The 24568-nt window shown below is 35.4% G+C and overlaps 1 protein-coding gene across 7 annotated transcripts in view; it reads right to left on the bottom strand.

The window, feature by feature from the left end:
- Positions 1-24568, bottom strand: part of PHACTR2 (phosphatase and actin regulator 2) — a 326455-nt gene that overhangs the window by 133488 nt on the left and 168399 nt on the right. For 3 of the 7 annotated variants that reach the window (XM_074309637.1, XM_074309636.1, XM_074309633.1), the window contains exon 1: positions 20561-20837. The exons of the other annotated variants lie outside the window; for them this stretch is intronic. In XM_074309637.1, coding sequence (XP_074165738.1) covers positions 20561-20606 — 46 coding nt within the window. In that variant the 5' untranslated portion in view covers positions 20607-20837. Of the gene's footprint in view, positions 1-20560; positions 20838-24568 lie in introns of those variants that run through there. 7 annotated transcript variants of the gene reach the window in all.

Genomic DNA, 24568 nt, shown 5'->3' on the forward strand with positions numbered 1-24568 from the left:
ATAAAGATGACAATACTCCCCAAACTAATCTATTTATTTAGTGCTATACCAATCAGACTCCCAAGAAACTATTTTAATGACCTAGAAAAAATAACAACAAAATTCATATGGAAGAATAAAAGGTCGAGAATTGCAAGGGAACTAATGAAAAAAAAGTCAGAGGAAGGTGGTCTAAGTGTACCTGATTTAAAGCTATATTATAAAGCAACAATCACCAAAACCATTTGGTATTGGCTAAGAAATAGACTAGTTGATCAGTGGCATAGGTTAGGTTTACAGGGCAAGATAGTGAATAAAAATAGCAATCTAATCTTTGACAAACCCAAAGATCCCAAATTTTGGGATAAGAATTCATTATTTGACAAAAACTGCTGGGAAAACTGGAAATTAGTATGGCAGAAACTAGGCATGGACCCACATTTAACACCACATACTAAGATTAGATCAAAATGGGTCCAAGATTTAGGCATAAAGAACGAAATCATAAATAAATTGGAGGAACATGGGATGGTTTACCTCTCAGACTTGTGGAGGAGGAAGGAGTTTGTGTCCAAGGGAGAACTAGAGACCATTATTGATCACAAAATAGAACATTTTGATTACACCAAATTACAAAACTAATGCAAACAAGATTAGAAGGGAAGTAACAAATTGGGAAAAAATTTTTACAGTTAAAGGTTCTGATAAAGGCCTCATCTCCAAAATATACAGAGAATTGACTTTAATTTATAAGAAATCAAACCATTCTCCAATTGATAAATGGTCAAAGGATATGAACAGGCAATTTTCAGATGATGAAATTAAAACTATTTCCACTCATATGAAAGAGTGTTCCAAATCACTATTGATCAGAGAAATGCAAATTAAGACAACTCTGAGGTATCATTACACACCTGTCAGATTGGCTAAGATGACAGGAACAAATAACGATGAATGTTGGAGGGGCTGTGGGAAAACTGGGACACTGATGCATTGTTGGTGGAGTTGTGAAAGAATCCAACTATTCTGGAGAGCAATCTGGAATTATGCCCAAAAAGTTATCAAAATGTGCATACCCTTTGAACCAGCCATACTACTACTGGGCTTATACCCCAAGGAACTACTAGAGAAGGGAAAGGGTCCTGTATGTGCCAAAATGTTTGTGGCAGCCCTTTTCATAGTGGCTAGAAGCTGGAAGATGAATGGATGTCCATCAATTGGAGAATGGTTGGGTAAACTATGGTATATGAATGTTATGGAATATTATTGTTCTATAAGAAATGACCAACAGGAGAAATACAGAGAGGCTTGGAGAGACTTACATCAACTGATGCTGAGTGAAACAAGCAGAACCAGGAGATCATTATACACTTCAACAATGATACTGTACGAGGATGTATGCTGATGGAAGTGGATTTCTTCAACATAGAGAAGAGCTAATCCAATTCCAATTGATTAATGATGGACAGAACCAGCTACATCCAGAAAAGGAACACTGGGAAATGAATGTAAACTGTTATTTTTACCTTCTGAATCCAATTCTTCCTGTGCAACAAAAAATTCGGTTCTACACACATATATTGTATCTAAATTATACTGTAATATATTTAACATATATAAGACTGCTTGCCATTTGGGGGAGGGGGTTGGGGGAAGGGAAAAAATCTGAATAGAAGTAAGTGCAAGGGATAATGTTGTAAAAAATTACCCATGCATATGTACTGTCAAAAAATGTTATAATTATAAAATAAAATAAAAAATTAAAAAAAAAAAAAAAAGAAATCTCATTGATACCACAACATCCTCTTTTTTATTTTTTTATTGATGCATTTTTTTAAAAACCCTATCACTTCCCAATGACTCACTCCTCCATCTTTTTGTAAATAATAGTTAAGAAAAGTAAATCAGCATATAGATCACATATGAAGACAAATGCATCCTTTCATTAACTTCTTTCTACCTTTTACCAAGAAGAGTCATCTTTCACTATCAAGGCCTCTGAAGTCATGATTGATCGAAGAATTCATCCCAGATTTTATATATCTCTTGTGCCTCTTACTTAAGCATTTCTAAAATTTATTTTATCTTTCATGGGTTTTCTCTACTTTATCAGATGATATGGTTCATGTAAAGGGCTAGAACTGAGCAATGCACTTGGATAATGAAGCACGTGAGACTAATTGCCAATTGGATGGTTCCCTATTAACTTTTTTGAAGGTTGACCCTCCCCAGCTGTTCTGTGCTGACTTGATTGGTGGGACAAAGAGGGGGAAGTGACTTGTGTGGGAGAAGTAGGGGAAACTTGGGTGGTGGAACTCACGCTCTCTCGAACTCGTGACCTGGCGTTGGAGGGGAGGGTAAAGATCAAGAATAAAGATGTTTAGTGATCCTGACTCTGGCTGATTTCTGGGAAGACAGAGTTCCAGCAGGTTCACAATAATCTATTCTTTATAAGATTTTACAACTGAGTTTATATGCAAAACAAATACTGCCTTAGGCAACCATATTTTTCCCCTTGTGTCAATATAAATGGGTAACCCAACATTATGATGGTGCTTGCCTTTACAATATGAAATATTACATCTAGTCTTTGAAGAAGTACAAAAATAGGCAATGGAAAGGCATACAGGTGACAAATTAGACTACAACAAAATATAAATGTTCTATTATGTGAGATATATTGCAAGATATTGTCAGAGAAATACAAAATTAAAAATTACAGCAAGAATTGAGAAAATACAACCAATGCCCTCCATTTTAATCCTGACAATGTTAAAAGAATTTGAGGAAGTCTTCAACTCTTGGGCAGACCCCTTGTGGTAAAATGAAAAAATAACAAATAAGAAATAGAAATGAATGAGTCACCATAGGGAGCATCCAAAAAAAGGACATCACAGTTCCATAGATATAATGGAACAAAAATTAGAAGGAGGCATTTGTGTCCTAGAAATGATTCTCCTTTGGGTGTCACATAAAACTGTCTTATATTATAAAGACTTTAGGCCCCCAAAGTTAACTATGGTTTGAAAAGTTGTGTGGTATGGTAATAAGGTTTACAAATTATTTTCTTCACAACACCCCATGATACAGATAATATAGATATTACTATCCTCTTTTGTGAGATGAGGAAATTAAGTCTCAGAGAAGTTACTTACCTAAGATACTTACCCAGAGATAGCATACCTAACATATTAAAAGCAATAGCTACAATTAGAACCAATTACAATTAGAAGTTTTTCCTAAGTCCACATCCAATGGTTTTTATCATACAATGTACTCCTTTTCATGTGTTCTAGTGAAGAAGAAGAAAAAAAAAAGTAATATTGGAGTGTTGCAGTGAGATCAATATAATGCTAAGTGTTTGCTCTGTCTTGTGTGAAATATGGCTAAGCTACCAACATGACATAAAGTGGTTGCTTTATTTTCTGGCAGGATTACATTTATTCTCTCTTTGTTTGACAGGTGTTCTAAGGAGATCTTTCTTTAGCATCTCCCTTTTCATTTTCTTTCTTATTTTAGCAGCTTTTTATGAAGGGATATGTCACTCTGCTTGACATTAAACACATCCAAAACAATGAAAGCATACAGTACTAGAAGAATGAGGCACAAAAAAGGAACGCTATGAAGGAAGTGACATTTAAGAATAAAAACACTCCAACTATAGAGAATCTCCCTCTCCAAGAATTTCCATGAGCTTTGTAAACACAGTCAGGTGACAAGTTATTACTATTCCCAGATAATTAGGGACATAGTTGGGACTAGGACTAGGACCCTTTACCTAGCATTCTATAGTTCCTAGACTCCTATTCAATCAGATTACTGTTTTAGTTATTAATCTACTAGGTGGTTATCTATTTAAAATTTTAAATAAAAATTTTTTCTGTGGTTAATGCATTTTAATATTTTATTATAGTAATATGGCTAATTATAAAGTGATTCTATGCTACTGCATATTTGTGTACATGCTTTATTCTTCCTCCAAACATTGTAAACATTGTTTACAATTTACAAATTGTAAATTCCATAAATTTTTTTTCTCTGACTCAATCCAGGGCAAATACTTTAATAATAACAATTGGCATCTAGATGGTGTGGTGGATAGAATGTGGGGCCTTAGAGTAAAAAAAAATTCATCTTCATAAGCTCAAATTCAACCTGAGACATTTACTAGCTGGGCAAGTCACTTAACTCTGTTTGCCTCAGTTTCCTCATCTGTAAAATGAGCTGAAGAAGAAAACAGCAAACTATTCCAATAACTTTGCCAAGAAAACCCCAAATGGAGTCATGGAGAGTCAGACATGACCCATATGGGTACCTGTGTCTGAAGGTAGAATTTGAACCCAAGTCCTCTAATTCCCAAATAAGTGAAATTTCCCTTATACAACACTGCCTCAAATCAAAGGATACAGAGATGAAAATCTGGGTAACCAAAAGGATGATTATGCCATTAACAATGGTAGAAGAGAAGGGAAATGAACATTTATTAAGGTATTCCAAGGCACTCTAAGAACTTTAGAAATAACACATAATTTGATCTTCACAATAATCCAGCAAGGTAAGTGCTATTTTGATTCCCACTTTGTAGTTAAGGAAACTGAGGCACAGATTAAGTTACTTGACTAGAACCACAGAGCTAGAAACTATCTAAGACCATATCTGAATTCAGGTCTTCCTAGACTCCAGACTCAGAGCTCTATCTACTGTTTCCTCTAGTTGCCAAAAAGTCCATATGAACTAGGATCAGTCACCCAAGTCACAACTCGTCTATAAATTGAGGATGCTGAGTTTTGGAAAATGGGAAGTAATGGGTTTGGAGAAAGATAATATAATACAATGTCATGTAGTATAATACATCTGGATTCCAGACTGAATGCAATCAATTGATTGATATTCAATCTAGATCAAAACTCTCTTCATCCTGTGTAACTTATTCTGTCCCTCTCATAATGAAATGGAAGACACACAGAACTCTTCCTTACCAGTCACTGTTCCTAAGAGCAGAGTCCACCCTCTGAGGAATCTGTGAAAGCCTTGAAGTGATATGGGCATCTGAAATTTTCTCAGAGGCTCTTACTTGTGATGCTACATTAAGTGGTGATAGATTAGCTTTTAATTGAGGAGAAGAAGGTAGTGAATTTGAACAGTAGAGGGAAGGCATTGAAGAGAGGGAAGCTATTCGAGAATAGAATTAATATATATAACAGAGTTAATATGGTCAAAACAAAACCCTAGATTGGCTATTACATGAAGAGGGATCCCAGTCATCCACTCTTTAATCAGTCTTTGGTGTCAAGTCCATTTTGTCCTGCAATCCTAACTTGGGGGACCATTGCTCTATGAAAAGTTTTAAAAGCACAGTTGGAAAAAAAAAATCATTATTTTTATACTTCAAGATATTTTCTCTAATTTGATTGAATTGGCAGTACCAATCCAGAACTCTTTTATTACATTATTTTGGTTTGATATCCAGCTGACAAGTTAAACTGCTCTAAAGAACTGATTTCATTCCAGAAGGAGTACAACAAAGGGTCAGTCTTTCTGGCTCAGAGGAAAGCCTCAGATTTTAACTTGCTCCTGATTCCAAGCAGGAGACTGAGAAATACCTTTCAGAAATGGCTCTTTCAAGACCTTAATTAAAATTAAATGGAATTTATGTCACACTGTGCTGGGCATTGCAAATAGAACTCAAAGCTCAAAGGGAAAGACCCCTGAAAGTACAAACTGAAAAGGAAATAAAAGGCTAAGAATTTTCCAAAAGGGAATATTTCAAAAGAGATTTTAAAAAAACCAAAAAAACAAATGACTGTTTCTTTTTAGAACTCAGAAGGGCAAGGGTTCAGCCTCCTTTTCATTTGTATTTTGCTAAATTTTAATTATTTTTTTAAACTTTCCTCCCACTCCCACATTACAAAACACAGACGCTAGTTTTCATTTAGTCCCCATCTTTTTTTTTTTTTTTTTGGCTCCCTTTCTGGCTGGAGTTAATTAATATTCAGTACTCTTAGCAGAAAGTCCTTAGGAAGTGTTCCCCATATACTCCTCTTCCCGCCCCACCCATACACACTATGACAAAAACCAAGGAGTTAGTACTTGTCCCTACAGAATAACGGCACTCTTCTTAGAGGGCCTTAATTTCCAATTTCTAACACAATGGACCAGATCAGACGCATTAGAGAAGTAGTTTACGACATGAATAAAACGCATGACAAAAAGGATTTTGGTCCAGTTTTTGATCCTCTCAAACATGAAAGATAACAGTAACTAACTTCAAAGCTGGCTAATACATCTAAAGCATTTTTATTACTTCCAGTTCAAGTCAGAGAAAGATATACATTAATAGCAGTAGAAAAATTTCAATTGAAACCAGACTGACCTGCTTTATTTGAGAAATATGTAATCTGCAATGTTGACTGATCATGGGAAGTTTCCTTTAAAACAGAAATTCATATTCCAAAAATATGACTGTCCTGGAGAAATTATTTGGTGTTACCAAATTTATGGCTCTAAGCAGAATTCATGATTTTTTCATGCAACTTTAATCTGTTGCAAAGTGGTTTGTTCCTATTTGACTACAAATAAATTCAGGGTTTCCTAATTAAAAAAAAAAAAAAATTACTCTAAGGGATAGGACAGTATGGAAAGGGGAGGTAAAAAAGTACCAACTCTGAGCCAGGCACTACTTACAAATTTTATCTTTTTTGATCCTTATAAGGAGGTCTGAAGTAGCTATTGTAGAAAAAACAAGATAAGAAAAGAAGCTGCTTTTTCTCTCCTCCCCCTACCAGTCTATTGGAATTGCTATCTCTAAATTCCAGGTAACTTTATAACTGTCCAATCAAATGGCCCCGTGGCACGCAGGGGCTGTCTTTTCCCCTTTTTTTTTTTAATATCTCTAGGGATTATAGCACAGTGCATGGCAAATAGTAGGGGCTTAATAAATGTTTACTGATTGATCTTTGATCACTTTCCAGGCTAATACTTTAGGACCATTCCCTCTTACCAGATGATTTTCTCTCACATATTTCTTTTGCTACCATGTCCCCTAAAAGTGATTGTTGTCCCAACAATCTGTCCTTAGCCTTTTTTTTGTTCTCTCTATATTCTTGTCCTTGACAGTGTCATTTCTACTTCAACTAATACTTCTCCATAATCATCATCACCAACCCTTATTGGTCTTCTTAATTTCATATCCACATGTCCCACTGACATATAAATTCTACTTGGAGGTACCACTCATACCTCAAACCCGTTCAAAATTGCATTCATTACCTCTCCCTCCAAGCCAATTTTTCTTCTAATTTTGCTATGTCTGCCAAAGATTAAAACTTCTCTCTGATCTTATATAACACTTTATTTTGTAATTAATACTGTTTGAGTGTAATATTATATATCATAACTATTTGTATTAGTGTCTCAACCCTTTCAGACTAGTTGTTCTTAACTTTTTGGTTTTTTTGAGTCATACATCTCCAAGTTCTCCTTTTGAGTTATGGGCCCTTTCTCAGAGTAAGGTCTTAAATATACAAAATAAAATAAATAGTACTTAAAAAGAAAACAATAATATTGAAATATAATCAAAACGCATATATGTAATTAAAAAACCAAGTTTACGTAGACCCCATGTCAAGTCAATCAACAAATATTGATTGATTACTATAATAATAGTATTGTGCTCAGTTCCTAGGATACAAAGAAAGAGCCATTTTTTCATACAAGTTTCAGATCCTTAAATTCAAGAATTTAAGATTCAAATCATCTCTCTATGTCCTGAGTCAGAAATGGAAACAAGGAACTGACAACATTCTAATAATTTGCCTACTGACTATCAGGCACATTAGAAAATGCATCTGATGAAACATGGGCAAAATTGTGAATTACAGATCAACAACACAAAGAAACGCTAACAATTTAAATTTATTAACCACTTCACTTGACACTGTAAATTCATCATAAAGTGAATTAACCTACACTATCAAAAAGTTACAGATATCGTTTATTTTAATGTTCCTTCAAGAACCTGAACTCATCTCCTAATCACTACTATTGAATTTGATCCATTACTAAGAAACAGTCTATATATACCCAGAGTTGTAGAATGTTTTAAAATCTATCCTTTATGCTGTGTGTATATATATATATATATATATATATATATATATGTGCTAAATGGTGAGACCAGCTTTAAAAATGGAGAGTCACTACACTGGCCATTTTGGGAGCTGAAGAGGTGCTCCCAACAATAACTCTCTCAATAGGTGCTAGAAATTCCAACAGGGGATAGACATTCCTGAGAATTAAGAAGCAGAGTAAAATGCAAACATTCCTAGAAGGGGAAGGTACAGACTTGTAATCAGTCAACATTTTTCCTGCAAATAAAAAAAGTTTCAAAATTACTATTAATCTTGAGCTAAGTCCCAAAGGAAAGAAGAATTAATTTGAATGGTCTCAATCTGGGGAAAATTCTTATCATTCCCACCATCACAACATCCCTCTTATAGGTCTCTTGGTCTCCACTCACATCATCCCTTTTCTCTCACACCTGGACTATAGTAAGCTTCTCCCCCCTACAATTTACCCTTTACTAATTAATGAACTAACTCTCCTCCTTTTACTAGTTTCTAATGAAGTGATGCTTCTCTGAGCCAAGAGTAATTGTTCTAAATTCATGTACTCTTGATTCCACCATTTTTCCAAGACCAAAGGGATCTTCCTAAATCATGGATTTATTACATAAATGTCTGCCCTCCTCACTCTCCCATTCAATAAATTCTAATGACTCCCTAATGACATTTAGGATCAAAATCATGTTTGACTTTTAAAACTATTCATATTGGGATAGTTAGTGAGTGGGTAGAGCACCAGCCCTTAAGTCAGGAAAACCGGAGTTCAAATCAAACACTTCCTAGAGGTGTGATCCTGGATAAGTGACTTAACCCCAATTGCCTCAGCAAAAAACAAATTAAATTTAAAAAATCAATTCCTAGATAGCCCCTTCCTATCTTTCTCTTGCACACAGTGGCATTCAGTGTTTGCTGAATTTAGATTTTATTCCTAAATCAAATAACTTAAATCATATGATAACAAATACAAGCATAGCAGATCTCTTAAAAAGTTTAATGACTAGCATTTATATATTACTTTAAGTTTTACAAAATACTTTACAAATATTATCTTATTTGATCCTCACAATTCTGAATGGTAGTTTCTATTATTAATTCTTGTTTGATGAAACTGAGGTAAGTGATTTATCCAAGATTTATCCAAGATCTCTGGTTCTGATCTCTATCCACTGCCCCACCTAAATGCTAAAAAGAAGTCATACTGTCCTATGCAAAAGTGGGCTGAATTCTTCAAGTTTCTTAAAAAAAAAAACAGTGGTATTAGGGGCAGCTAGGTGGCGCAGTGGATAGAGCACCAGCCCTGAAGTCAGGAGGACCTGAGTTCAAATGTGATCTCAGACACTTAACACTTCCTAGCTATGTGACCCTGGGCACATCACTTAACCCCAATTGCCTCAAAAAAAAAAAAAAAAAAAGTAAAAAAACAAAACAAAACAGTGGGATTGGATTTGTGACCAATTGTTCCCTTTTCTTTTTAACCTAACTTTCTTATAACACTTGCAAAGAACCAATCTCTCCTTTGTTGTTGTATCACCAACATATAGTAAATGCTTAATAAGTGCCTTTTCTTCATTAATTCATTCATCTAACTGATCTTAATAAAAATGTTGTTGCTCAAACGTCAGTATAACTCTTTTTATTTGTTAGCCAACATTGCCCCCAATCTCACTACAACTCCCATCTGAATTATAATTGAGGGACAGAAAAACAGAATATATATATAGCAGAAAAGTAGGAAAGCTTAAAAGCTTCCCAACATATGACAAAACTACAATTCTCAGGTACCATGAAAGAGCTACTAGTCGCCACCAAGACTTCCCATAGGAGCAGTACCAGGAAGAGGAGAAAAAGTAATAAAAGGAAATGGAAAATAATATCCTAGTCATGAATGAGGTTTTTTTATTCTTCTAGACAACCAGGAGGATGAACTCTTAAAATAAGCCCTTGGATGCCTTACTACTTCAAAACTTTTTCTTGGTATTAACTGTTAAGCTAAAATTAGTATAAGCAGCAAAGAATTGATCCATACTTTGTTGCACATCTGCTTCGAGGCTACATTGAGTATACAATCATCTGCAAACAAAAAATCATGCACCAACACTCCCTCCATTTTAGTTTTGGCTTGTAGCCTTTTCAAGTTGAAGAATCTGCCATTAGTTCCTGAAGGTCTACAGAGCCACTATGCTGAACTCATAGTTGTATGCCTGTAAAATCTCAATACCACACCAGGAAACTGAATAACTTCCATTTGAATTGTTTTAGGAAGATATAGAAGATAACATGGCTGAATGATATCAACAACTCAGGTACATTCTTGAACTAAAATGTAAAGTATTCCAACTCTACTGCAGGCAGAGATTACAACTCTATTGGACTGACCACATTGTTCGAATGTCAAATGTATGCTTGCCAAAAAGATGATTTTATGGAGAACTCACATAGGGCAAGTGTTCACAAGGTGGTCAGAAAAATCGATACAGGGACACTCTAAAAGTATCTCTTAAAAACTTGAGAATCTTTTTATGACATGGGAGACACTGGCACAGGACTGCCCAGCATGGCAAGCCCTCTTCCCATAGGAAGAATTGAAAGCAAAATTGAATTAGCCCAAGGAAACTAGAAATGCACAAAATTAGAAAAACTACCCCAAATGTTCATATGGACTATTTGTGTCTGACCTTTGGCAAAACATTCTGAGCCTGAATACTCTGATCAGCCACAGTCGGACACACAGTAACTGGACTTTAACATAGTGATGCTATTTTGCTCCTCTTCAAGACTGAAGGACAACTAACTTCTAAACTAATCTTCATGGTGACCTTTAGTCAGTCCTTGTATGGCTTAGAATTTCCCCAGGTCATCCCCTCCCCTCCAATCTTTACCTCTTATTATGTAAATTTAACACTACTTAATCCTCACATTCATTGCTCCCAGGCTCTACTGTCAATCAAATGTTGCCAAAACTCCAACCCTGGAACTATAGGAAATCAGGAAAACTCGAACAGAGTCTCAAATAAATCAGAAAAACAATAGCTGGGTCTCGAACCAATTTATTTTATCTAATCTAACTCAGGTCCTCACCATAATAAAGCAATCCTCCCACTTTTAAATTTATCCCATCCCAAATTTCAATCCTATTCTCCACATAGCACTTCCTCATTCCATTACCTCAGATGAAGACCAAGCTCCCTACTTCACTGGGGAGAAAAAAAAGAGGTCCCTCACTTACAAGCTCCCTATCTCTCCCTCCCTAGAGTTCAGTTCTCATATTCCCTGGATCAACCACCTCAATAGTCTCATCTCCTTTCCTAGTCTCTAATGAAGTGACACTTCTTCCAATTAAGACCAATCACTCTACATTTATATAGCCTTGATCCCAAGTCTGTCTTCGCCATCAACCATTCAGATGGTCTCTAATCTTCAATCTCTTTATACCTATTTGCTTACTTCCCTGAGGCCTACAACAGATCATATCAATCCCAACCACTAAAAAAAAAAAAAAAAAAAAAAAATCCTCTTTAGATTTTACCACACCCAGTAACTATTGTCCTTATTCTCTCCTCCCTTTCTCTGAACTCCTTTTAAAAAAAAACCCTTGGATGTAGCAAGTCTCCATTTATTTTTCTTTCATATTCTTCTAACTTTTTCTGAAATTTGACTTCTAATCTCATTAATCCAATTGAAGTGCATCTCTCTAAAGTTACTAATGATCTCTTCTCTCTGGTTTTCATATTGGTTTCTCTTGCTTTTCTTCCTCTTTCACTCTCTCTCAATCTCCTTTACTGGATCATCAACCATATCATTCCCACTAACAGTGAGTGTATTCTTTTCTCATAGAGTCTACTCATCAACTGTTTAATTACAAATATTTGAGGCAAATGATTCCCAGATCAACCTATTCAGTTCCAATCTCTCTCCTCAGCTCTAGTCCTGAATAAAAATAAAATAAAACAGAACTTTTTAAAGGCATTAATGTCCTTCAAGTCACCTAAGTTCAAAATCTGGGTGTCACCCTTCACTTGTGAATGAAATGAGATCTTTCAAGACAGTTGTGAAAATCGAGTAAGGCTTCATTTACTTCAGAGTTTGAATAGGCCTGAAAGACTTTGAGCATTGATTCAAGGGCATAATTGAGTCCCCTTCCTGCTATCCTCCCATGACACAATTTCCTCCCTATTTCAGTCAAATATGGGCAACTATGTACCTATTGGTCAAGTTCAATTTCGTGGGTAGATCTCCCGTTTAGAATGTAAGACTCTCAGCCAATGAGGATGAGGGTCAGTAGTGGGAGGGGGTGTTTTGTGTTAGGGATTAAAGGTGCTGTCCTGCCCATAGGAGGTGTTCCTCTCTATGTATGTCTGCTCAATGGGTGGGACCCCCTTCTCGCTAGAATGTACAATAAACTTTGCTTTATTCTTGATCTCTCCAGCTTTTTTATTAAATGGTGTTCCCTCACCATTTCCATACCACACACTTGTCATTCTCATTCAACAGCCATTTATCCAATCAATTGACAAATAATCCTTTCCATACATCTCATCTGTCCCAGTCTTTCCACTCAGAACAATAACTCTAGCTCAGGTCATCTCAACTTCCTATCTGGATCATTTCAAAAGCTTCCTGTTTTCTGCCTCTAGCATTTATCTCCAATCCATCCTTCACTTAACATGCAGAGTGATTTTCCTAAAATCAAATCTGACTGTATGGGACTGGTGCAAGACCTCCTTTCCCAATTAACTAATCAGAGACATCTTCAGATACAAAGAGGAAGCATTTATCTAAACCCTGCAGGGAGAGGCCCAGACACACCTGGAAACCATCCCAACTCCTCCATGTGCTCCTGGAATCTAGCCAGCTTCCACTTTGTCCAAGACTTAAAAGCAAAAAACCTGAGTTTTCTCATTGGATAGACTAAAAGGACGTAACCATCTTTGACCAATGTTGGCTGCCTCCCATAGACACTTCCTGCAAGTTCTCTAATTTCCTGTATTCCAGGGTTCAAAATTCATTCCTCCAGGGAACATATGACACCCCCCCCCCCAGTCCCAGCTCTGGTAACAGAGATCATGTAACTCAAAACTGAAAAATACTTCATCCAATCAGTCCCATTCATGACCATGTCTCAGAGCCCTGTATTCAAATTCTAGTGACTCCCTATTAGCTCTATAATTGAATATAAACTCCTGTTTAACATATAAAACTCTTCACAAGGTGGCCACCTTCTATCTTTCTAGTCTTCTTCCATTTGGATCTCCTTCATACACTGCAATCCAATTCTAGCCTACCTGCTGCTCTTCCTGACACCAAAAAACTTCATCTTCCATCTTGTGCCTTTGCCCTGGATGTGTCCCATGTCTAAAATGCTCTGCTGAAATTTTTTCTTCTATCTCTCCAAATCCTTAGCTTTTTTTGACTCTCACCTCATGTATAACTTTTTATATATCTCCTGATTTCTCCAGCTATGTAAGGTTACCTAGGATCTACTTTATAATTTAACTCTGTGTGGCTTCCCATATTAGAATGCAAATTCCTTTAGGGCAGGGACAATTTTCCCTTTTTCTTTGTATCCCAAGTGCTTAGTCAAGAGAGACATATTGTAATAGGTTAATAAAATGTTCACTGACTTAGTAAAATCATGATTTATCACTTAAAAAAGGATTTTATGTACCTCAAATTCTTTTTTCATGAATTTAGCAAATTCTGACCTTTCTAGATATAAAGCCCTAGTTGAAGTATACTCATGTTGGCTATACTCCAAAAGATAATAAAATATATTGTACTTTTTCTCACTTCTTATTCATAGTAGGAGTCATGGAATTTATAATTGATAATCTGAAATTCTTATTTTCTTGCTTTGATAAAGACTTCTGTGGCATTGTTGGTTCCTGACTTACTTCATAATTCTTCCATCTACTTTTCTTCTTAGCTCATTAACTACAAAGATCAATTATTAAGCCTGTTGGTTGGTCCTTGTTCCACCTATTCTCCAAGTGTGTCTGTTCGATTCTTATATACTCTTTCTAAGCAATTTCCCTGGCTTCAGTTATCACGTCTAGGACATGTTCCCAGTCCTTACATCCATCTCTGAACTCTTTCCTGAGCATCAGTTCTACATCTCCAAATGCTTATTTGTATTTCCATTGGTTCCTTAAAACATGTTCCAAAATTAACTTAAAATATCTTCTCTCTCTAAACTTTACTAACTTCTCCATTTTTGTTATGGTATAAACATTCCCTGAATCATCCAGCCTTTAAACACATGTGTCATCCTTAAATTCTCTTTCTCCCTCATGACTAACATCCAAGAATCCTCACTGATCATCTAATTTCAACTACTTATTGTTCCAGATGAGGAAGCAGACACTCAGAGAGACAGTGACATTCCTAAGATGGCACAGATAATAAGCAGCAAAGTCTGAATTTGAACTCAAGTCTTCTACTCCAAATCCAGTATTTTTTAGCCTATTGTCCCGGCCTCTTTCTTGCTCTTGCTCTTCAAGGGCAATACCTGCTGATTCATTTTTGTCTTTGTAATTCTTAACATAGCAGGGCACATAATAGGGCTTTAAGAGATTGTTCTTGGACACAAAAGACCAAACTAGGACCAATGGATGAAGACTACAAGGAAGTTGATTTTGGCTCAAAGGAAGAAAGAACTTTTTTTTTAACTATTAAAGTGATTCAAAAGTGGAATGGGTTGCTTTAGGAAGCAGTGAATTTCCTGCTGCTGGTAATCTTCAAACAGGAGCTGACTGATTACTAGTAAAGAAAACTATAGAGAAGATTTATGCTTCAGATGAAGATAGATTAAAAGTCTTCTAATTTTCACTCAACTCTATTGTTTTCTCCATGAAAACAAGAAAAAAGTAATATAAATATGGAAATAGATAGTTGATGTTAAACAACAGTAATATTCAAGTGAGAAGTAAACTCAGTATCTGCTATCGCCTAAGTGAAGTTGGGAAAATCTCACTTTCTCAAGAACCTAATTTCCTCTTTTCTTTTGTTTAAAAGCATTAATAACAAAAACACACTGCAAGACACTAAATAGTACAGATCCAAATATTTAATCAGTAGGTCCTAAAATCTTTTCTGCCCATAGAAGAAAAATAACATGAACAAAACTTAAAAGCCCTTTCAACACTAAGATCAGGATTTTATCAAAGAATACATATGTCAGAGAATATATGCAATTTGTTTTCATGGCGTAGTGCTATTCAGTAAGGTTATTAATTGATCAACAGGTTTTCACAGATTTGTGAGGAAGACTATTTGATTTTTAAAAAAAATTCTCAAACTCCAACTGATAAACAATTATCTAATAAGATTAATGGAGAAAAGTCACCAGCTGGGAATAAATGTGTCTGACCAAGATTTCTCAACTTTGGAGATTCTAGGTTGTCACTAATTGGGTGTGACCTGGAAAACTCATTTTACTTCCATTTCCTCTTCAGTAAAATGAGGATGTTAACTTTGTTTACCCTCAAAGTAGTGGTGGGACCAGTCTAACCAATCAATCTAAACCAACCAGCATTTATTAAACAGGCATAATGATAGCACTTACCTGACAAAGTAGCTGAGAGAATTAAATGAAACAATACGTATAAAGCACTCAGCAAACCTTGAAACACTATTAGGTTAAACACTAGGGATTTTTTTAAAAGGACAAAAACATGGCTCCTGAATACAAGGAGGTCACATTCTAAGCATAGCATGCCAATGGAAACACCAAAACTGGGCAGTTCCCCTTGACTTAGTGAGGATGGTTGGGGAATGGAGATAGAGAATGTGAGATGAAATAAGTGACTTAAGGAAAGAGCAACTAGCATGGCAGATTTTTCATATACAAAGAAAAATGATCACGCTTTTTAGCATTGGCTGGTGGTTCTGCCAGTTAGTCAACAAGCGTTTATTAAACATATATGTGAGTGATTATGCTGGACACTAAAGAAACAAGAAAAGCAAAAATCACCTCCAAATAAAAGTGGTGAATTCAGAATGTACTTTGAGATATAGCTACATATATAGATATAGATATAGATATAGATATAGATATAGATATAAAGGGCTGGAACTGAGCAGATGCGCTTAGATAACCAAGCACCTAAAGCTAATTAATTACCAATTGGACAATACTCTATTAACATGTTTGGAGAGACCCACCCCACCAACCCGAGCGGGCTCGATCAGTGGGTGTATACAGTGAATGAAAGGAGAGAGTTGAGAGGGTGGAGTAGAACAAGCAGGATCATTCTTTGGTTGTTGAGAGAGAAAGGAGGTGTGGAGATTCCTATATCTTTTTTTCTGAGGGCAACCCCAAAAGACCAAGAATAAAGACTTGCTTATCAAGACTCCGTTTAACTCTAAGGTATCTATTAAAGTTAGGAGGGGGCAAAAGGGCAAAAGAGAAGATTTTGTATGAGATCTTAGAGATGACAGGGAATCAATCCCTAGATTCCCTAGAACTTAGTGAATAGAATAGTCAGACCTCTGCTTTAGGAAGATGAATTTGACAGCTGAGTAGAGGGTATTCTGGAGAACTGAGACAACTGAGGCAGAACAACCAACCAGAAGGCTCATTTATATTTTACTATAATTTTTGCAGAATGCTTTTTTCACCACCCTTTCAGGTATGAGAAAACAATATGAGGAGATATGAGTATATGAGGAATATATGAGGATAGTGAAGATCACAGAGATAAAGTGACTAGCCCAATCAGATAGCTTAGTGTCAGAAGCTTGGTCACTAATCCAGTTATCTAAAGAAACTAATGTTATCAGGTGTATAATACAAATGTAGTTCAAGCATGTCAGTCTCTTTTTGGCCCTTTTGGCAGTTTCCTTTTCAAAATCAATTTCTATCTATTCTGTTTATTTATATATGTACATCCAGGCTAGAAAGTGACCTTTTTGAGCAGAAGGACTGTTTTCATTGATTTTTTTTTTTTTAATATCCCCAGTACTTAGCAGGGGATTTGATGCACAGTTACTGTTTAACAAATAACTGTTCAGGGGCAGCTAGGTGGCGCAGTGGATAGAGCACCAGCCCGGAATTCAGGAGGACTCAAGTTCAAATCTGGTCTCAGACACTTAACACTTCCTAGTTGTGTGACCCTGGGCAAGTCACTTTACCCTAGCCTGGGGGGGGGGGGGGGGAATATATATATTCTAACACTTAGAGGAAACAATACAAAGTCAGGCAGAAAGATTTGATTCCCTAAAAGAGAAAAACCAATATTCAATTTTTGCATGGAATGGAAAAGATTATTTATAGATTATTATATCTGAGGCTACCCTAGATGGCTCAGTGGATGAAGCTCTCGACCTAGAGTCATAAAAATTGGAATTTAAATTCAATTTCAGTCATTTACTAGCTGTGTGATCCTGGGCTAATCATCTCCCTCACTTTCCTCATCCACAAAATAAGGATAATTATAGCATCTCAAGGTTCTTGAGAAGACCAAATGAGATAATGTGTAAAGTACTTAGCAAACATTAAAGTGCCTCAAAAATGCTAACTATACAAATTATATGAAGCATAACCTCCCTCCTAAAAGAGTTCATCTTCTAATAGGATAAATAAGGTACCTATATGAATCACTGTAAGACAAATTAAAAATGAATATAAAGAATCTAAAGAATTATGAATTAGTGTAGGAAGGAAGAGCTCTCAAAAGTGACAATCATATCAATAGCTAGCATTTATATAGTGCTATAAGTTTCATCAATAGTTTGCATGTAATTCTCACAATAACTGTGAAATAAGGGGGAAAGAGAAAGAAATAGACATATATATAGTACCTACTATTTCCTAGGTACTGTACTAAGTGCTTTCACAGATATTATTTTAGTTGATCCTCCCAACCACCTTGGAAACTATTCCCATTTTACAGTTGAGGAAACTAAGGCAAGCAGAAGTTAAATTCAGGGTAACAGAGCTAGCAGTCCACATCTCAGGTTTCCTGACTCTGGGCCTAGTGTTCTATCCACTAAACTGTCTCATCTCAGTACCTCCACCGAATTCCAAATTTAAGGGGGGGGAAATAATCCCTGCTCTCAAGAAGCTCACTTAATTCATATAAGAACCCTAGGAAGTAAGTGCCCCATTATATAGTTAAAGAAACTGAGACAGAGATTAAGTAACTTGCCTACAGTTTCACAGCTCCTAAGTGTCAGGCAGGATATGAACTCAGGTTTTCTTGATTCCGATTCCAGTGCTCTATCCACTGTCACTAGCTGCCTCTGATATGGTCATGACATATATAAGTTATGATACATAGCAAGCAAATAGCTGGTCTAAAGTCATTTTCATTTAGGATAGTATTGCAAAGTTACAGGGAAAGTAAATAATGAAAAGCTGATCTTGAAGAAATTAGGTAAAATGAGATGATAATTCTATGCCTGCACACCCGTGATTTTAGAAATGGGCATGATTGCTTATTGAACATGACTTTGATTCCACATGCCTGACAATCAGAGTTACCAGTCTACCAGTAAATACTTTATAAGCACAAACCTGAAAGTCAGACAGAAGTTATTTTCCTGGGACTCATTCAACAATCATTTCTATTTATTAGCAAATTAGGTAGTCCTTTGGTATAATCTTCCAGTAAGACTCTATCTACTACAATGCACCATGATCTGAAGGTGACAGCATATTTCAAAGTATGCCTGAAAAAGACAAATTTGGCAGGTCTGTAACAGCAGCACCTGTGATAGACTAGGTGTCGATCTAGGACCAGAGTAGCTAATTCTGGAGAGATTCCTCATCATGCAGTCCAGAAAGTTATAGACATTTTCTAGGCTAAGAGCATTCTTGAACACCATCTACTAAATTCAGAAAGGAGAGCAATCTACATCTATTGGTAAATGAAATACAACACAACAACTTAAGACTTTTGATATATTGATTTAATCATCAATTTTTATGAAGAATTCTATAATTTTAAATATCTATGCTTTTTTTTTTTTTAATGTTTCAGGACATCCAGAGCTTATTTCAAGAGAACATGGAAAAAAAAAAAAAGGAAAACATTGTATTACCCTCATTTCCAAAGCACAAGAAGAAAAGTCAGAATGCTTTTCAACTGAATAAAGGAAGTCACCATACTAAGTAGCTTATTTGCAAAATTCAAAGATGTAGTAAACAGAAGTCACAAGATTAAAGTGAGATTTCTTTGATACCACATACCATTAAAACTGAACTCAACCAATAAGGAAATTGTGACTTTAAAAAATTCTTACTTTCTTCTTTACAAAAAGCTCATCATTCCTTTGGCACCAATATAAGTCCCAAGTAAAAAGTTTACAACACTTCAAAGAAGTATTTGCCTTTAGAGATATAAACAACTCCACACAGGAAAAAAATGTTAAGGTAAAAAAAAATCCTTGCAATTGAATAAACAAATCCTAAGTCTTACTGGTATAGACTTAGGAATCTGTGCTTTGTCCCTTGGTAAAATCTGTCTTTTTAAAAAAATTACATTATTCAAGCATATCCATTCTAAATTATCAGATTAGTAAGAGCATAAGAATATCAAAATATTCTCATGTTACTTATTTTCTCATTGTCTAACCACGAAGTTGTTTATCCCTACACAGCTGGGGAAATGCCAGATGTGCCTTCCTTCCCTTTTTTGTTTAAAACACACATACACATTCAGAGAACACTCACTCTTTTTACAACCCAGAAATATACTGGACAATTCCAAGAATCTATTCTACCCCTTAGCAATAAAAACGATGAGAATTGTTTTTGTTTAAGTCTTAAAGCTAAAGTGTACAATGAAATGACATATGAAGCAGTTCCGATTTTTATAACTAGCAACTTAGTTACGTCTGGCAACATAAAAAGTTGAACTTTTAGTTACAAAGAGAAAAAACAATCAACAGTATTACTATCTTAAATGAAGAAGCCTAATCAGGTGACATAGTTTTTAAAAAGAGCGAAGAATTCAGTTGTAGATTGCTATGGTATTAGATAGCACAAATAACGACAAATAGGTTTTTCTCCTTCCCTAAATTTGTCACAGAAAAGAACTATAAAACGTCTGGCTTGTTTTCTCCGTGCTTTTGTGTGATTGAGTTCAATTTTGGTTTACCCAAATCAAATTATGTTCAGCACGAATTCCAATACCCAATAGATCAAGGCATCTTTTCCCCAAAAAGAAGTCTGTACCTTTAAGGCAAAAAATCGACTATTAACCCTGCCCTCCCCCCTAAGGCATTCTACTTTTCTTTCACAAAGAATTCAGGATAGCTTCCCAAATCGGCTCTCTGAGGAGATTTTATAGGTCAGAAGAAAATCAGTCCGGCGAAGTCGTTTCTTTGCCCTCAATTTTACATTTGCTCAAGTGCGAGAAAACAAAATCGTTTGTAAGAAAGAGAGGAGAGAGCCGCATCTGGCTGGCCAGCCCCGCGGGACAGACAGCTGGAGGAAAGAGACTTCTGTCTCAACTCACCACTAGAATGTTGATTAGACAACGTGGAGACTGAGGTCTGGCCCATTTTTGCACGTTAGCGGGCTGGAGGCCAGCAATCATGCAACTCTCTTGGTCCTCTGGTCATGGATTCTTTCCCCCAAGGGCTTCCAAAGGTTCATTTCACCTTTCCCGTAAGGCTCTTTCAGGTCTGAGTTCCCCAGGCACCTCCCGCCGGCCTCTCACGCTAGTCTGAAAGTCCACCTCCTATTGCAACCCAGCTCCGCTGGTTCCCGTTCCACTGAATGCCTGTCATTCCTCTATGCAGATTACTCGAGGTCAAAGGTCGTAGGGAGGGAGTCCCTAGCTGGTATAACTAGACCAGAATTTGCTCACAGACCAAGACCCTCCCCTTTAACACAAAGGATGCCGCGTTAACTTATCCTATAAGGCTTGAATGAAAAGAAATTAAAGTACTTAGTCATAGTACTTAAGTTTTAAGAAGATATGGATTCCCCCCCAAAAAAATTCTTATAATCTTTAATGTCTCCCTCATCCCTCATTGTGCCCCCTCCTCTATTCTATATGTAATATTGCAGAGAGGTTATAAAGAATACCCCCCTTTTTTTCTAGTTGCGTTTTTCCCATTAAAAAAAAAAAAAGTATTTCCCTTTAAAAATCCAGAAAAAAAAAAAAATGCTTCATTTAGGGAGTAGCCATACAGTGTCTGAGTCAGGATTGGAGCAAATATGATTGGGGCTGGGAAAGATTATCTGAGACTAACAAGTAATTCACCTAGTTTTCAGCATGTAAAACTGAAATCTTTGCTACTCCTGTAACTTATAAGTTACATTAATGAGATACTAAGAATAATTCACACTTCTAGAATATATGAGTTTTACAGAGCCCTTTCCTAAAAAATAATCCTCAAATCAGTAGAGCAAGTATAATGACCACCATATTACAGATAAGGAAATTGAGGCTCAGAAAGTGTAAAGATCACCTAACAGAATCTGGACTAAAACTCATCTTTCCTGACTTGTGTTCTTGCCATTATACCACACTGCCATTTGGAAGAAAGATTTAAGATGCTTTCAAATATTCTGGGAGGAAAAAACTATTTTCAAATAGTATAATACCAGCATTGCATGTAATTAAAAAAACAAAACCCTAGAAATAAAAATACAACAAGTGAATGGTTAAAAAAAAATTGTGGCATATTAACATAATTGAATACTATAATGATTGCAATGAAGAATGTAAGTAGGAAAAATACAAAGATATTTTAAAACTTTTATCAAATAATATGAAGCAAAAAAATTAGAAGAATGACAATAACTAATTATATAAAGAAAAGTAAACTATACTGAAAGGACAAAGAAGTATGATGAGAATTGAAGAGATGATTGAAATATTTTTAAGATAGTCACTACGTGAAGTTTAGGTTGCACAATAATAGACTACTAGGTCTGGAATCAGGAAGACCTGAGTTAAAATATGGCCTCAAATACTTAACTAGTTGTGTAAATCACTTAATCTCTTTTTGCCTTAATCCAATGGAGAAGATAAGAGCAAACCATTCTATTACCTTTGTCAAGAAATCTCATGGTCAGTAGGTCCATAGGGATCACCAAGAATCAGATATGATTGAACTCCTCCACCACCACTACTGCACAGTTAGATAATGAAGAGACTGAGTTCAAATTTAACCTGAGGCACTTACTAGCTTTATGACACTGACTAAATCACTTAAGCCTGTTTGCCTCAGCTACCTGATCTGTAAACTGGTCTGGAGAAGAAAATGGCAAGCCATTCCAAATCTCAAATGGGGTCACAAAGAATCGAGTGATGATTGAACTGTTGTTACAACAATAACAACAAGCAACATTTAAGTTTTTTAGGTTGATGTTTACTATAGTTTTAAAAAAATTTTAATTTGAAATAATACAAGATAGAAAAATTGCACTTTAACATATATTGGATTACTTACTATCTAAGGAAGGGGTTTGTAGGAAGGGAGAGAGAAAAATTTGAAACACAAGGTTTTGCGAGGATAAATGTTGAAAACTATATTTTGAAAATAAAAGGATATTTTTTTAAAAGAAAGAATACTAGGAAATATAACCCTCATTGAATAATGTAGGAAAACAATAAGTAGAATCATGTATTTTAAAATGGGAACTTGACCTAAAAATTGAACTGATAAATGGACATCTATATCCATGATTTCACTCTGACATTTGATTAGGTAATGATCATATTCCCACTGCTAAACAAAAATATATGATAAACTCTGTAGATAAGAGATTATGTATATAAAAAAATACAGCATAATAGTAGTTGTCTGGCACCCTAAAGTATATATTGTTATTATATTACATGTTTATTATGTTATTGTATTACATATTATAATTGATATGTTTTTTCTTAATTTAAGCTTTTAAAAAATTATATAATTATAGAGAATAAAAGAGAAAAATAGTCTGTAACTAAAATCCTAAATTTGCTTAAATATTTCTGCAGATAAAAATAAAAAGAGCTCTGCTTTGTTTTGCTAAACATGGTTCAGTGTTGAAAAATATTTTATTTTTTTCTTAGCTATATGAAGCTGAATTTATCCAGCTAATTTATTGCCTCCTTCTGAGACAGTCATTTTTTCCTTTTGATTTTTCAAGATGTCTATCTATCAAATTAACTTTAAAAAGTTTGATCGATTATTCATTTCACTTTGCTTTGGCAAACTCAGAATTAAGGTTTCGTTATAGCCCAGATATGAGTTCCAAACTAGACAAGCACCCTAACTTAATTTCAAATTTTGTATATGATAGGCACCTCCTTCTGGGCAAAGGTCTAGATTTCAGATCACCTGAGTGTTCTCAAGAATTCTAACACTACACCATGAAGATTGAAAGTGCTTCCTTCCTATTAGAGAGCTTACCTTAGAGTGGCTAGAAGACTTGTCTATCTATGAGTTAGTCATTAAGCATTTAAGAATACCATTCACTAAGCTATCTGGGGATACAACAATACAAAGCAGAGTAGTAAGAAGCTTCATTTTATTTGCTCTACAATTATTGTATAAACTTCAAAACCCCATCTTTTACAGGAAACCTTTCTCAGCCCTTAATTCCAATGCTTTTCTTCTGGTAATTATTTCTTATTCATCCTGTATATAGTTTGTTTATACATATTTGTTTGCTTGTTATTTGTCGTATAAGAGTGCAAGCTTCTTGAAGGCAGGGATCATATTTTGTCTCTTTTTTTGTCTTCCCAGGGATTTGCACAGTACTTGGCACACAATAGGCACGTAATAAATGTTTATTGACTGATTAACTTCAAATTTCCAGGGAGGTGGATTACCCCAGTTCTAGTACTCTAGGATTTGTTATGCCTCATACAGAACATTTCATATTTCTGTGAATTTCATATTTCTCTCAGACCTAAAAAAAAAAAAATAATAAAACTACTTCTTCATTTGGAATTACTTTATTTGCCCTTCTCTGAACATTTAATCAAAGCTTTAAAAAAACAACACCCCAGCTGGAAAAATGTATATATTATTGCACTGAAATTCAGAACAAGGGCAGAATATTAGAATCTATTTTGTTACCAGTGACCTTCCCTAATGTTCCTTAGATCCTTTCTGATCACAGCAATATATTATTCTTTCTCAAGATTGCCTAAAAAGAACTTATAAATCCCTCTCCTGGGTGTTAACAAATAGTTTGAAACTTGCCATTTATAGAAGAATAGTTTAGTTTACTTTTCATCAAAATTACCTTCTACTTTTCCCTCATCACATCTCATCAGCCACTGTGCTGCGTACTCATACACAGTTTCATGATGTTTCTTCAGATTTATGTCTGCTAAATTTAGTATTTCTGTCACAAGAAGAATTGAGTGTCATTTGATTCCTTAGAAATGCTCCTGCACACTATTCTTTTCAAGTCATTGAGAATTTTTTTAAAAATTAGAAGAGTATCAGTGTCCATTCTTAGAAGGCCAAACTGTTAATATTTTTTCTGAATAGCTTATTCCCTTTTATATATT

The sequence above is a fragment of the Sminthopsis crassicaudata genome, chromosome 4 (genome assembly GCF_048593235.1).
Source record: "Sminthopsis crassicaudata isolate SCR6 chromosome 4, ASM4859323v1, whole genome shotgun sequence".
NCBI lineage: Eukaryota > Metazoa > Chordata > Mammalia > Dasyuromorphia > Dasyuridae > Sminthopsis > Sminthopsis crassicaudata.